Raw genomic sequence first — 14,361 nt, forward strand, 5'->3', positions numbered from 1 at the left:
AAAAGAGGTGAGCAAGGTTTACTGCTTGAGTTGTGGTGTGCTGTGGTGGGCGGCAGGGAGGTGCTGTGGATATGGCGAGGGGCTGCTGATGGTCTTTACTTGGGGATGCCCTCTGTGACACCGCTGCCGCTGATGCCCAGGTAGGTGGCGACTTTGTCCACGGCGCTTTGGACCGGGACGACGACGCTGTCAGAGAGGCTTTTGAGGGTATTGATCTGATCGGCGTCCAGGTTCTGGTAGACAAAGAACAGAGAAGCGCACACCACCACAAGGAGCAGGAGCTTGAGCAGCAGGGGCAGGAAGCTTCGTCGAACCGGTGCTGCGTTTGGGGAGACCGTGAAGCTCGGCCGGGACAGAGACTCAGAATACAAGTTGTATTCGGTGTGGACATCGGTCTTCACGCGGGACTCATCCAGCCAGTACTCACTTGGTTTTAAAGGCCGACCAGCTGCCCCTCTGATTGGACGCCTGCAGGTCGCACTGATAAAAAAAACAAACCCCAAAAAACCCAAAACAAAAGCAGGAAAAATTTGATTAGACTGAAATTAAATAAATACATCTGTGCACTCAACAGTTTTCCCCACAGCTCGCGCTCACATATTACGATCTTTTCTGAGCAGATCAAAAGGATCTAGACCCAAATTTAAAGATTTTAAATATTTAACCTTGCCATTTAAAGAACTTCTTTTCTTTGCACAAAATAAAGCAACATTATCTTTTTGTGCTGTAATGTGAATTAATCTAGTTCCAAAAAAACAAAAAAAAACCCCCAAAAACTCTAGAGCAGGGGCATCTCAAACTCGCGGCCCACGTCACCCCTACTTGCATAATGCAATTTGGCCCTTGAAGTTATTTTTTGTTAGGGAGGATTTGTTTTTTTTTTATTGAGTGCAATGTTAAAATAAGTTCTTTAAAAAGCAAAAAACAAATATTCAATATGAAGGCCATATGAGCAGAGAGTACAAACATGTTGAGGGATTGGCTGTGTTAGTTCAGTGAGAGAGTATTTGTAAAGAAAACATTTTTTCACTAGCAATCAAAAACTAATGTGTACAGTTATGTCTGCATTTTACTTTTGCTAAATACGAACAAAACTGTAGCTGAAGCGCTGCCACGTATCTGGCCAGAAGGAGAATACCAATTTGTTTATTTAGTAGTTCAATAAAAGGCTGCTCTAGAGCATGAGGTGAATACTTCAAGTGTGAGCTGGGTTTTGAGAGGAACTGATTGAAGTTTTTATGAGTCTTTGTGACCAATATTGTCAGCACACAAAACAAAAATTCAGTATTTTCTTCAGTTGATTTTTTGTGTGTTCAGAAAAAAAAACTTGTATAAGTTTTGGTATTTTATTAAAAGTGCTCCAAGTAGATGGAAAGAACTGCAAGTGATTTACAGCATTTCCCAGCCATTTTTAATGTCTTTGTTAGAGATGGACCGATCCGATATTACGTATCGGTCCGATACTGACCTAAATTACTGGATCGATATCGGAGAGAAATATCAGTAAATATCAAAAAGCACTTGCAACATGGCATAACTCGGCTCATAACCGTAGCACGTCGGAGCAGTATGCGTCACGTGATAGAGCGGCTGTGGGTGCGGGACCTGTCTGCGGTCAGGCTGAGCATTTGGAGCCTCGCTACCAAACCGGCATTTCATCTCTGAGAAAGTGATCCCAGAGAGAAGTAAAGCAAGTGTGTAAGTTCATCTCTGAATGTTTGTAAAGCATTCCAGCGTTAAGCTTAACAACAGATATATGGAGCGACTGCCTCTCTCCCTCCCTCTCCTGCTGCTACTTCAATCATGAAACTGATTAATGATCAGCTGATCGGCTTTTCTGTCGCGACTGTCTCTCTTGTTTGTTTATCACCCACTTCGCGCCAGAAAGAGGAAACCAGCGGCTGAACAACAGCAGCACGTTTACGCTTGATAAGCTGTTGTTAGAATTTATTTAATATTACTTTCTACACCAGGATCCATTTCTGCGCAGCTAACGGCTGGTAACTGTGCAGGGGCGGATCTAGCAAAGTTTAGCCAGGGGGGCCGATAGGGCATTAACAGGGAAAAGGGTGCACAAAGACATACTTTTCTTTCTTATTCTCATTTAAAATGTGTAGCTGTTACGATCCAATGTTGTCAGTGTTTTGTGTTGGGCGTGACTGTTATGTGTTTCCTGTTTTACTTTGAAGGTCTGTCTTATCTCAGTGTGTTCAGTTTACGCTTCCTTGTCTCGTCAGTTCTGATTTGCCCCAGCTGTGTTTCCCTCCTGTTGTTCATTCCCTGATTGCTCCCTCTATGTATTTAAGCCCTGTGTTTCAGTTTGTCATGGGTCGTGATCATTGTGATGTTGGTATTGTAGTTTTGTAAATAGATTTGTAAAGTAGCAATTGAGTATTTTTTCCACCTTGTATATATTGTTCACTGTAGCAGCCTAGTAGGCGTGAGAAGCCATTTTTGTTGATTAAGTTTTCTCCTGTTTTTCATGTAGCGAGTTAGGTAAGGGAATTGTCTTTTGTTTGGTTTTCAGTTTGGGTAAGAAAGCATAGGGACCATTAGGGAGTTTTGTTTGTTATTTTTGGCACTGCTCACTGCTGAAGCAAATAAATGGCTGCTTAGCATTTTAAAAGAGATTGTTGTTTGTGTTCTTGCTTGGGTGGAGTGTGAGTGGGCCAATGTTTTGTTGCGTTCAAGACAGGCCTAGACCTAGAACGTAACATAAAGAACACGCCAGCGAAGACAGACGAAGGCTGAAGCGGTCATTCTTGTTTGGGTGGTGTGTGAGTGGGCCAACTTCTTGTTGCGTTCAATACTTGCCTAGACTAAGAACGTAACACTTTTAATAAATAATTATCTGAATCTTACACCCAAAGGTTTAATCTGATGTAAAATGTATAGAAGTCCATTACTGTATATAGTACCTATTAAGTCTAATATACCCTGGTAAGCTATAGTACTTTTTCCCTTTGGGAAGGTACCAGCTGTGCAGTCTGCAGTTCTGTTGAAGAAAGATGTTGAATCTATTTAAATATTGTAAAAAAATAATTGATTTCTGTGGATTTTTTTTTTTTTTTTCCCACACTGCATCAAATTAAAGTTGATTATGTCGATTAAGCATCATGAGGTGGAGGGTGGGTGGGGGGTGGTGGGGGGGGGGGGGGGGGGGGGGGGTTCCCTATTTTTTTTTTTTTTTTGCTGGGAGTTTACAACCCTATTAGTTAAGTAGGTAAGTACTCCTTAAAATACCAGAATAGGAAAGATGGAGTAGGTTTAAGTTTATTAGATTGATCATTATTGCTGAACTATGAAATATTTTGGGTGCAGTGTATTTCTTGCATACAGGTATAACAATAGCTTTAGTGGGTTTTTAAAACTTGAGTTTGAACTTATACAAAATGCAGCAAGATATTAAAAAAACAAAACAGTTTTATTGATTAAAAACACACTATATCGGATTCATATCGGTATCGGCCGATATCCAAATTTATGATATCGGTATTGGACATAAAAAAGTGGTATCGTGCCATCTCTAGTCTTTGTATGCTATGTTTAGCTTTTTTATGTAGTTTGGGTAAAGTGTCAAAGCCAAGCAGATTTTTAGTTTGAGCTAACAAATGTTGATCAGTTTTACTTACACACCTTGCAGATTACTGGCTTTGTGTTAGCATTACGTAGTAAACAGTAGGGCTGCTCGATTATGGCAAAAATGATAATCACGATTATTTTCACCGAAATTGAGATCACGATTATTTGACGATATTTATTTAACCCTTTAAGACCTACCATAGAACCAAGTCCGCCAGAACTTATATTATTTTTTTTGTACATGCTGTAGTGCCATTTGTGGGAGCATTTCAAGTTGCTATACATCAATACAACTGTTATAGCCCATATTTTAATAATATGTATGCATTAAGTCCATAGTAACTACATTAATTGCAAACAAGTGCAATAAACTACAAAAAAATTGAAAATCGTTTTTGTTTTGTTTACATATATTTCTACTTGGAGAAATTTAAGAGGTTTATCCCTCAAAACTTTAAATACAAAAAAGTTGCAAAAAATAGTTTACAACAACAGGAAATTTATTTTGAGTGTCTTCATAGTTTTATTTTGGAGATACAGCAATTTTTATATACTGCAGGAAAAACAAAAAAAACAATCCTATGATGCAAATTTGCAAAGAAAACAGCACGTGCATCAAAATAAACTATTTCCAGCTGTGCAATTCGAGTTCTAAGCATCCCAGCAACTATTCAGAAAAGTATAGAGTCAAACATGACTTATAAAAACACTAGTATAAGTATAGTATAGTATAGTTTTTTACTTAAGGCCTACAAGTAAAAAACTACATTTTCCGCAAAAATGACATCACTTCCGGTTTCGGGCAGGAAATGCGATAGTTCGAGTTGACGTCTTTTTCAAAGTGGGAAGTGTTAGGAACAGCTGATGGATCGGCAAAGCGTGTTTCTGGAATATTATGTTTTTGTTCCTGCACGCGCTTTTTATGCAATTTTCGCAAAGCTTTATGTGGAAGGAAACCGTGACCGAGGACAAGCTGATGGCATAAGATGTAAGTACAACTCCTCCGGTTTCATATGCAAAACAAATTATTGCGCTAGCTTAGCGGTTCAGGTTCTACAGGGATTTAAAAATAGTTACGCAAAACGGAGTGTGCTGCTCTGACCGGCTTTAAAGGGTTAACAATAACAATGTATTGAATAATGACTTTAAAAAATAATATAAAATAGTGTGCAAATACTGATAACAGTGCAAATGTTTGCAATATAAGAAATAAATGAAAAATGTAAACATCTATGTTTAGTCAACTTTGCAGTGTTGCTCTGTGGTGCAGCTACTACATCGTAGCAAAGTTTACACACTGTCTACTTGATCCACGTCTAACTCCGCCAACCCATAATGTTTCCACACCACTGAAGTTTTTTTTTTTAACCTCTTTTCAACCAACGGCAGTCACTCTCCTCTCCAAATAACTTCTGCTTAGCTTTCCGAGCTTCAGTGCGCATGCGCCAACCAGCGTGCAGCCTGTTACAGTCGCTCCTGCTTTTCTCTTAGTTTAGCTCTTTTTTCTTACGTATTCTTTTTTTTTTCTGACTTGTATTTCCTCCGTTTTCTATCTCTTACTCAATCATGTGGATTGAGAGAGTTTTTGTTCTTCTGGTGGCCGTGGAACTGTTACTTTTATCATGGAACGGGACCACGGCACATCTCCTACACGCACGGACTGTTTACTCCAGAGATCAGCTGATCGCCCTGATGCCGGCCGGCTCGCTGGCCAGGCCCGCAGAAGTGCCCGCAGAAGTACCAGCTGAAATTTGGAGGAAAACACATCGGGGATGCAGAGGTCAAGGACAGAAGAGAAGAAAAAAGGTGACGGTGAGACAGCGGAGGCTCGAAGCGAGGAGGAGGTTTAAACCGTGTCTGCCGTCTATCGTGATGGGAAATGTGCGATCGTTGGCAAGTAAAATCGACGAGCTCTCAGCACTGGTACGGAGTCAGAGGGAATACCGAGAGTGTAGCCTGATGTGTTTCACCGAATCATGGCTGCACCAGGTCATTCCCGATGAGAATGCTTCCGTGGAAGGCTTCCACACTGTTCGGGCGGACAGGGACAGCATCGCTAGCGGTAAGCGTAAAGGAGGTGGGCTTGCTGTTTTAGTTAACAACCGGTGGTGTAACCCTGCCAACATAACAATCAAAGAAAGGATTTGTTGCCCGGACACTGAACTGTGTGCTGTTGGACTCAGGCCGTATTATTTACCCAGGGAATTCTCTCACGTCATCTTGGTGGCTGTTTATGTTCCCCCCTCTGCTAACCCCACAGCTGCATGTGACACTATCCACTCTGCCATAGCTCGGCTACAGACTCAGCACCCGAGTGCCTTTATTGTGATCTCGGGTGACTTCAACCATGTATCACTGGACAATACACTACCAACATTCAAACAATATGTGGACTGTCCCACCAGGGGAGAGAAAACTTTAGACTTACTGTATGCTAACGTCAAGGATGCATACAGCTCCTCCTCCCTCCCCCCACTTGGTAGGTCAGATCATAACCTGATTCACCTCACCCCCCGCTATGTGCCAATTGTGAGGAGGGAACCTGTGACCACCAGGACTGTTAGGAGGTGGTCAGAGGAGGCAATAGCAGAACTACAGGGCTGTTTCGAGGTGACCGACTGGGAAACACTCTGTGAGCCTCACGCCGAGGACATCAATGGGCTTACTGAGTGTATCACAGACTACATAACTTTCTGCACCGACTCCATTGTTCCAGCTCAGACTGTTCATTGTTACCCAAATAACAAGCCGTGGGTGACTAAGGACATCAAAGCCCTCCTCAACAACAAGAAGAGGGCTTTCAGAGGGGGCAACAAAGAGGAGGTGAGGAAGGTCCAGGTGTTACTAAAGGACAAGATCAGAGAGGCTAAGGACAATTACAGGAGGAAGCTGGAGTGGAAACTCCAGCAGAACAGCATGAGAGAGGTGTGGAGGGGCATGAAGACCATCACTGGATTCAGGCCAACCAACAGCAGGGGAGCTGAGGGAGGTGAGAATAGAGCCGACGAGTTGAATCTGTTTTTCAATAGATTCGACACCACAGTGTCTGCTCCCACCCCCACAACCTCACCTGCAGTCAGCCTGGAATCCAGAGCCACACCACTGTGCCAGCCTCTCTCTTCACATGTTGCCTCCTGTGAGATTCCTGACACCCCTCCCCCACCCATCACCTTCACTCAATACCAGGTTGAGATGCAAATGAGGAGACTTCACTCAGGCAAGTCTGCTGGACCAGACGGAGTGAGTCCCCTTGTCCTCAAGGCCTGTGCCCCCCAGCTGTGTGGAGTCTTTCATAAACTGTTTATGCTGAGTCTGAGTCTGCAGAGGGTCCCGGTGATGTGGAAGACATCATGCCTCGTCCCTGTACCAAAGATGCCTCGTCCCAGTGGCCCCCAGGATTACAGGCCCGTGGCACTGACCTCCCACATCATGAAGACCCTGGAAAGGCTCATCCTGGACCAGCTGCGACCCATAGTAAGACCACATCTGGATCCCCTTCAGTTCGCTTATCAGCCTCGTCTCGGAACAGAGGACGCCATCATCTACCTGCTCAATCGTGTCTACACCCATCTGGACCAGCCGGCGAGCACTGTGAGGGTCATGTTTTTTGACTTTTCCAGTGCTTTCAACACCATCAGGCCGACCCTCCTGGGTGATAAGTTAGCAGCGATGCAGGTGGATGCTTCTCTGGTGTCCTGGATTGTTGATTACCTGACAGGAAGACCACAATATGTACGTCTCCCACAGTGTGTGTCTGACAAGGTGATTAGCAACACAGGGGCACCACAGGGGACTGTCCTCTCCCCCTTCCTCTTCACCCTCTACACCACAGACTTCAGCCACTGCACAGAGACCTGCCATCTTCAGAAGTTTTCTGATGACTCTGCGGTGGTTGGATGCATCAGCAGGGATGATGAGACAGAGTACCGGGCTGTGGTCGACTCCTTTGTCACGTGGTGTGAGCAGAATCATCTGCAGCTCAACGTGGCAAAGACCAAGGAACTGATCGTGGACTTCAGGAAGACCAGGAAACACTTGACCCCTGTTTCAATCCAGGGGGTCAGTGTTGACATTGTGGAGGACTATAAATACCTTGGAGTACACATTGACAATAAACTGGACTGGGCTAAAAACACCACAGCACTTTACAGGAAGGGCCAGAGTCGTCTCTATTTTTTGAGGCGACTGAGGTCCTTCAACATCTGCCAGAAAATGCTGAGGATTTTCTATGAGTCTGTGGTGGCCAGTGCGATCCTCTATGCTGTTGCATGCTGGGGGAGCAGGCTGAGGGTCGCAGATGCCAACAGACTTAATAAACTGATCCGTAAGGCCAGCAATGTTGTGGGGATGGAGCTGGACTCCCTCAAGGTGGTGTCGGAGAGGCGGATGCTGTCCAAGATAAAGACAATGTTGGATAACACCTTCCACCCACTCCATGACATGTTGGTCAGTCACACGGGCTCGTTCAGTGAGAGACTGAGATTACCGAAAAGCACCACTGAACGACACAGGAAATCATTCCTGCCTGTGGCCATCTCCCTGTACAACGCATCCACTTAACACACTGTTTGCTGCTACAACTACACATGTTTCTTTTCCAAATATTTATTTATAAGTGACTTATGTATGTATGTATGTATGTATGTATGTATGTATGTATGTATATATATGTATATATTGTACTATTCTTAGTTAGCGTATTGTCTGTCTTGTCTTAATGTTGGTTTAAAATGGAGCACTGTAACAAAAAATAATTTCCCCCAGGGATCAATAAAGTATTCTGATTCTGATTCCCTCGGGTCCTCTTAATTGTTGTGACGCGTGTTCGAAATGGAGAGCGGTGCGCTTGACTTACCACACGGAGCAGCGCGAGAGTAAAGCATGAGGGAGGGTCTAATAATCGGCTCAGTCATTTTTAATGATCGTTGAAAGCCCAGATCGTAATCGTGATTAAAATTCGATTAATTGAGCAGCCCTAGTAAACAGACATAGTCACAGCCTTCTGTGTATTCCAAATTATAACAACTAGAGCTGGGCGATATGAGATTTTTTCATATCACGATATGTTTTTTTCATTTCAGGCGATAATGATATATATCACGATATAAGCCAAATAACTATATTTGTAAGATTTAAATGTGCCATTGCTCACAAGTAAAATGTGAAATAATCAGCAGCTTGTTTTTATTTAAATATTTATTTCCCATAATAAGTTCAACAGGGTAGATGTACTTAAGGAACATGAGACTTTTTCAGATAGATAAAGGCAAATATTGCAAACTACACAAAAGGCAGCCGCTAAAGCGTTTAAGTTTCAAAATAGAACAAACGAAACAGACTAAATTGTCAATTCCACTTAGAAACAAAATATTAATTCTAAAAATAAATCTTAGTTTGTTTTACAGAAGAACAGACAAAACTGACTAACTTTTGTCAATATCAAATAAACTGAGAACTAAAAGGAAATTCTCAATCTCTCCTTGTTGTATAGCTTAGCTTTTCAAACAGTTTTAACAGTTACTTTAGTCTGACAAAAGCCGAATGACGAATTAGCGCTTCCAGTCAGAGACTGAGGCTACGTCCACACGTACACGGGTATTTTTGAAAACGGAGATTTTCGGTTTTCGTTTTAAAAAATAATCCCGTCCACACGTAAAGGCAGAAATGAAGGAAAACGCTGCTATGAACATGCCAAAGCAGCAGGTGGCGCTAGATTCCTAACCGTGCAGAAATGTTGGCCAATCAGAAGTCTAGAAGCCTCGGTGGGAAAAAGTAAACAAAGCTGCGGCATAGAAGCAGAACCGAGTCGTATGTGTGGAGGGACAGTAACTGTGTGTATATGTAATCATTTAAACACTGCAGAGAGTAGAATTAACAGTAACAGTATTGTAGAAATTCATTTCACCGAAACAATAACGTGGCGCACAGTGTGACGCATGCACCAGTTTATTGTATTTCCAGACTTGCTTTCGGCACAATTTACAGTGCACGCTACTCTGTTTTTTGTCAGACTTGAAATAGCCGAAATACCTTCACACTACGGAACTTCTATGGCTCTTCCGTTCGACAATCTCTCCGGCATTGGAACCATCATCTGTTTTCTCTTCGGTCACGCTCGGTTGATTTTTCTAGTCGGCACACTCATTTCCTCCATTACCCGCTGGCTGCTTCCCAAACAAACACACGTGCGGCTTGGCACTTGTGCTGTACGTAACAAGTCACGCGACGTGACGCTGCGGCTGTGATTGGTTCAGCTCTGCGCTACTGAATTTGGATCGGCTGACCTTTTTTTTTTTTTTTTTTTTTTTTAAGAGGACAAGAGCGGCGAGGTCTATCGCGATAGCTTAATTTCTCTATCGAGTAAAAGTTATATCGCGATACATATCGTTATCGTTCTATCGCCCAGCTCTAATAACAACCCATGTTTAGTTTTTTTTTTGGCTACCAAGAACAATTACACTTGCTGGAGTCTGCACTGTAGCACTGTCAAAAGCCCTCCGACTCTCTAACACATCACAGTAGTCGTGTTCTTTAATATTTCCAAATATCCGGTTCGCATGTTCCATACAACTGTCTCAAAACAAATAAAGACAAATAACATAAAACATGATTATCAGGTGTTACCTGATGCCGGTTGGTGTGCTTATTTCATTGGCAAGGATATCTTCAACCACACTCTCAGTGGCCTTTTTAGGGGTCTCTTCAGGAATTTCCTCCACCACCTGTCAGTGTAACATAAAACATGTTCACGCAAACTGAAACTATGCTGTAATTATAGTGGGGAGCGATGAAGGGAGATGAGCAGGTTAGTGAGGTATGCAGAGCTTGAAGTCAACATCTTTAGTGTTATGATTTCAGTGTTATTCTAGTGGCACTCTTTTTACCTAACTAGATGCTGATACTAAATAAAACTAACCACAACTCCTGGCCTGAAGCTGGTGAAGTTTTAGTTTAAAATTGACTTTAACCTCCTAGGACCTGGTGTCCACATATGTGGACATCACATTTTGGATTATTTAGACCAAAATACTCAATTTTGCTCTACAAGGGCCTGATATCCACTTACGAGGACATTATACTGATACTGTTCTACTAAACAATTGAAACAAATATCCTCATGTGGCTCTTATTTTTCTTAAAAACAAAAATAAGGTTAAAAAAAAAAATCTGGTAATTCTTTCTTTTTACATTTATCAGGCCCCAATATGCCCAAATATTTTATAGTGTCACATTTTTACTGAATATTTCCTTTTGCTGAGGAAATGTGTTACACATTCACCCTTTTGAGCTGAACATTGGGAATACCACCACATCGCACCCTGCAGTTAAACTGAAGCTGTGCAAACTCTGCGTGCTGCAGAGTGACGAGAACGTGCATGCATTCAGTTGGTGATGCAGAAAAACATCATCAACTGAATCCAGAGTGGGTCAAGTGACACATGAACTTATCTTTATGCTTGGTCTGTTTTACTCTGTGGGAATTGTTGTGAATAAGATGGGTTAGAAAAATATTAGTCTATTTGTTGGCTTTTTAGTAATCTATAATATTAAATAACTAAATCCACTTAAGACACTTTGCACTCTGAGACTGCCAATTATTATTACTGATGCAGAGCTGGTAGAGTGAGCCTCACCTTTGTCTGCCGTTTGCTGCTGGTTCTGACAGTGACAGGAGCTTTTCCTCTGCTCCTCACAGACTTCTCTACCACAGGAACTGGCTCTGGTTCAGGGGCAGGGACCTCCTCTGTGTGAAGATTGAAATGAGGGAACATCAATATCATGATGTGTATTTGTAATACCCATGGGATATTACAAATATGTATAATGTGTAATACTCATGGGCCTATTGCAACCAATTTGAAAACTTTTTCCTCGATGAAACCCCCAACCAACCAACACCCCCCCAAGGGCTCACCGTCTTCTTTGTCGCTGTACTGGTCGGAGTTTGTGTTGCCGTTCTGATTACTGTCTGCCTTGGGGAGAGTTGTGACAGTAGGAGCTTCGGGTTCAGCTGGAGGCTGGTCCAAAAGCTTCTGCAGCCTCTTCTCATACACCTTACGGGTAGAGGCTGAAAGGACACAGAGGGATTAAAGGGGAAATAATTCATGCCTTTCATTAAACGTTTGCATAGTATTTGCCTTAGTTTTCTTTTCAGATTTACCGGTATCTTTGTATCATTTCATTTTCATTGTATGATTATGCAATGTTCTGCATAGTACAGATTTTTATAATTTTTTTGGACAATGGATTTGATTCTTATCATAAAACGTTTTGTGTTAGGTGTGCCTTGATGCATTGGTTAATCTGCCTGCATATTGTTTTTTTTCTATCATCTGGTTAAAATGCTCGCTGATTCACCGTACTGACTGGCTGTGGAGGCTCATCTGCACGTCTCCCTCTCCTCAAGCTTTTTTTCCTCAGTTGCTTTTTGCATTTTTCTTATTTATTATAAGTGGAGTGGGAGTTACCAGCAGTAACTAACAGTAGAAACAAACTTACTAAAAATGACTGTTTTCAGTTTTAGATTTGTTTAATTCACTAATTTAGCCCAACTCTAATCTGTTTCTTTTCCCTGACCTCTCATCACCTTTGTATTTAATCATTGCAAGTAATTATGTTCATCTCACATAACTAATATATTAGGCTCCTTGTAGTCGTGGATTTAGCAACAATCCACGGCACAGTGTAACAAATGCACTGCCATTTTTATTTTTATAACTGGAAAACCCTTGACTAACTGTTTTGCTGTTACAAAAAATGGGTTTAAAAATATAATTTACCTTTAAAACAAACATATTCTCTTATGACAGCATAGGTCTTGACATTTATTGTTGGACTAGACTTGTTTTGACTACGGTGTTGTACATTTGTATAGTCTTGGGTTGGGTTGGAATTAGATCAAATCTTACACTAAAAAAAAAAAAAAAAAAAAAAAAAAGAAGCCAGATTTTCCTGTTTCGACTGTGATTAGTATAAAAATATCACGCTATTCGTATCATTGTTTGATTCAGTTTTTAAAGGATTTATTGCGATTGCTTTTTTTCTTTTTTAAAATTTTCCTTTTTAAAAATATTTTTAATTTTTCTGTTTGTATCTGTGCTCTTGCCATCTTGATAAATTACATTTGTTTTATTTTGCATGTGTAGGACATGAATGAATGAATCCAGGGAACTCACCAACAATGGGTCCTACGTCCACACCATGCTTTGCCAGCTGCTGTTTTAAGTCTTCATCAGTCAGATCTGTCACCTCCACTTCCTCCGCGCGAGGCTTGTCTGTCTTTCTGGTAGCTTTCTGTAAAAAAGGTGAAAAAAAAGAAAAGAAGAAACATTAGTGTTGCAATTTTCGAAACATAAACCAGTCCAATCAGACGCGTGGAGACTACCATCAAACCACAGGTGGGAAAAAGTAAAAATAAAACCTAATTTTTAGCAATTAGAAACTTACCCTTCCGGAGCGACTTTTGTTTGACACCACCGGGGCAGGTAACTCTTCATCGCTGGAGAAGGTGTCTGCAGGTGGGGTCTTCTTGTTGTTCAGTACGGTCAGGTTCTTCAGATACAGCTGCACATACACTTCTTTTTTATGCTCTCCGCTCGGAAGGGGCACATTGTTTGCCGTAAGCTCGTTTTTCAGCTTGTCTTTCGTGAGAACTGACGGATCTTCGAGGAATTCTGCCATTCTAACTTTATTTTTATTGTTAAAAAATCTCTGAGCGATTTCCTTCGTGACTAACGGAAGCTAGTTCGCCGAGCCGCTACAAACAACACCGGGAACGTGACGGAATAGCGCTGTTGTCAAACAGAAGTGGCGCCTACCCGCTGCCAATTAAGCTAGCAGGACAGAAGCGGTTTATTAAGATAAACGCCCAATTCTTCTCGTTAGCCTATCGGTTCAACTATTTACAGATAGCTTTGATTTTTCGAAAACAGATAAGCGCGTTTGCTGTAAATGAAATCAGTGAAAAAAGCTAAATTAACTTAATGTAATTTGACTGAATTAGCTTAGCTTCAAACCGGTCCACTTGCTTCTGTCTGTCCGCGTTCGCAACAGGGCCAAACATCAAACAGCGCCGCTATTGGATGGAAGTCCTCAGTAAACTCTTCTCTGATTGGCTTGCTATGAATGGAACCTTGGCAGGCTGCCGCGACAAAGAAACCGAAGCTTTGTGGGTTTTGGAGAACAGCTTTACATTAAATCCCGTCGACGAAATTCGCATATTAGTTTCATTTTCAGGACTTTATTGATACTGGGATTTTATGAAGCGGCCAGATGCGAGTTTAAAACACTAATTTGATTCGCTGCAACAAGGAAAGAGATAACAATGTTACAATGGCAATAGCTGTTAAAAGCTTTCATACAGCTGCAGTTTCTATCCATCCCGTTTGCCACATGAATTTAGTCTAATCATTAGTAGTAAATAACTTGATTATCTGTAATAATATAGAGCCCCTACAGATTTTCATGCTACACATGGCAATGGGCGTATGTTCCACGATTTAGATGAAATCTGCCTCTGTAACAGAAGAGGGCAGCATAATGCCGCATAGTTTTTGAAAAGAAATCGGTTATCCAAGGCTTAATGCTGTTTATTATGAAGTCAGAAAGCAAGCAAACTTTATTAACGTTATAAATGCACAAATGCTGCTTTGCAGGGATAAGGCAAGCAGGTATAATTACTTGGCAACTTTCACAAGAATAATAAAAAAATATATTTAAAGAAAGAAAAAGAGCACTGAAAAAAAGCCAAGAATATGTTTTAAGACTTTTTTCCATGGA

The 14,361-nt window shown here is 41.6% G+C and overlaps 1 protein-coding gene across 1 annotated transcript; it reads right to left on the minus strand.

Annotated features, from left to right (window-relative positions):
- Positions 1-38: 38 nt before the first annotated feature.
- Positions 39-13,619, minus strand: tmpob (thymopoietin b). Its single transcript, XM_085357599.1, has 6 exons — positions 13,030-13,619; positions 12,759-12,876; positions 11,498-11,650; positions 11,217-11,326; positions 10,207-10,304; positions 39-480 (listed from the first exon to the last, which is right to left on the minus strand). The coding sequence occupies exons 1-6, from the start codon at positions 13,261-13,263 to the stop codon at positions 96-98; spliced, it is 1,098 nt and encodes a 365-aa protein (XP_085213725.1). The 5' UTR covers positions 13,264-13,619; the 3' UTR covers positions 39-95.
- Positions 13,620-14,361: the final 742 nt, after the last annotated feature.

The sequence above is a fragment of the Diplotaxodon limnothrissa genome, linkage group LG7 (assembly GCF_057381915.1).
Source record: "Diplotaxodon limnothrissa isolate DT_005_m linkage group LG7, D_limnothrissa_male_GT1.1, whole genome shotgun sequence".
Lineage (NCBI taxonomy): Eukaryota > Metazoa > Chordata > Actinopteri > Cichliformes > Cichlidae > Diplotaxodon > Diplotaxodon limnothrissa.

Excerpts from the sequence above, each read along its gene's own strand:
- tmpob (XM_085357599.1), bottom strand. The coding sequence starts at position 13,263 with ATGGCAGAATTCCTCGAAGATCCGTCAGTTCTCACGAAAGACAAGCTG. Across the intron at positions 11,651-12,758 it reads GGACGTAGGACCCATTGTTG|CCTCTACCCGTAAGGTGTAT; the intron begins GTGAGTTCCCTG and ends GTGTCCTTTCAG. Across the intron at positions 10,305-11,216 it reads GCAGCAAACGGCAGACAAAG|GTGGTGGAGGAAATTCCTGA; the intron begins GTGAGGCTCACT and ends TTACACTGACAG.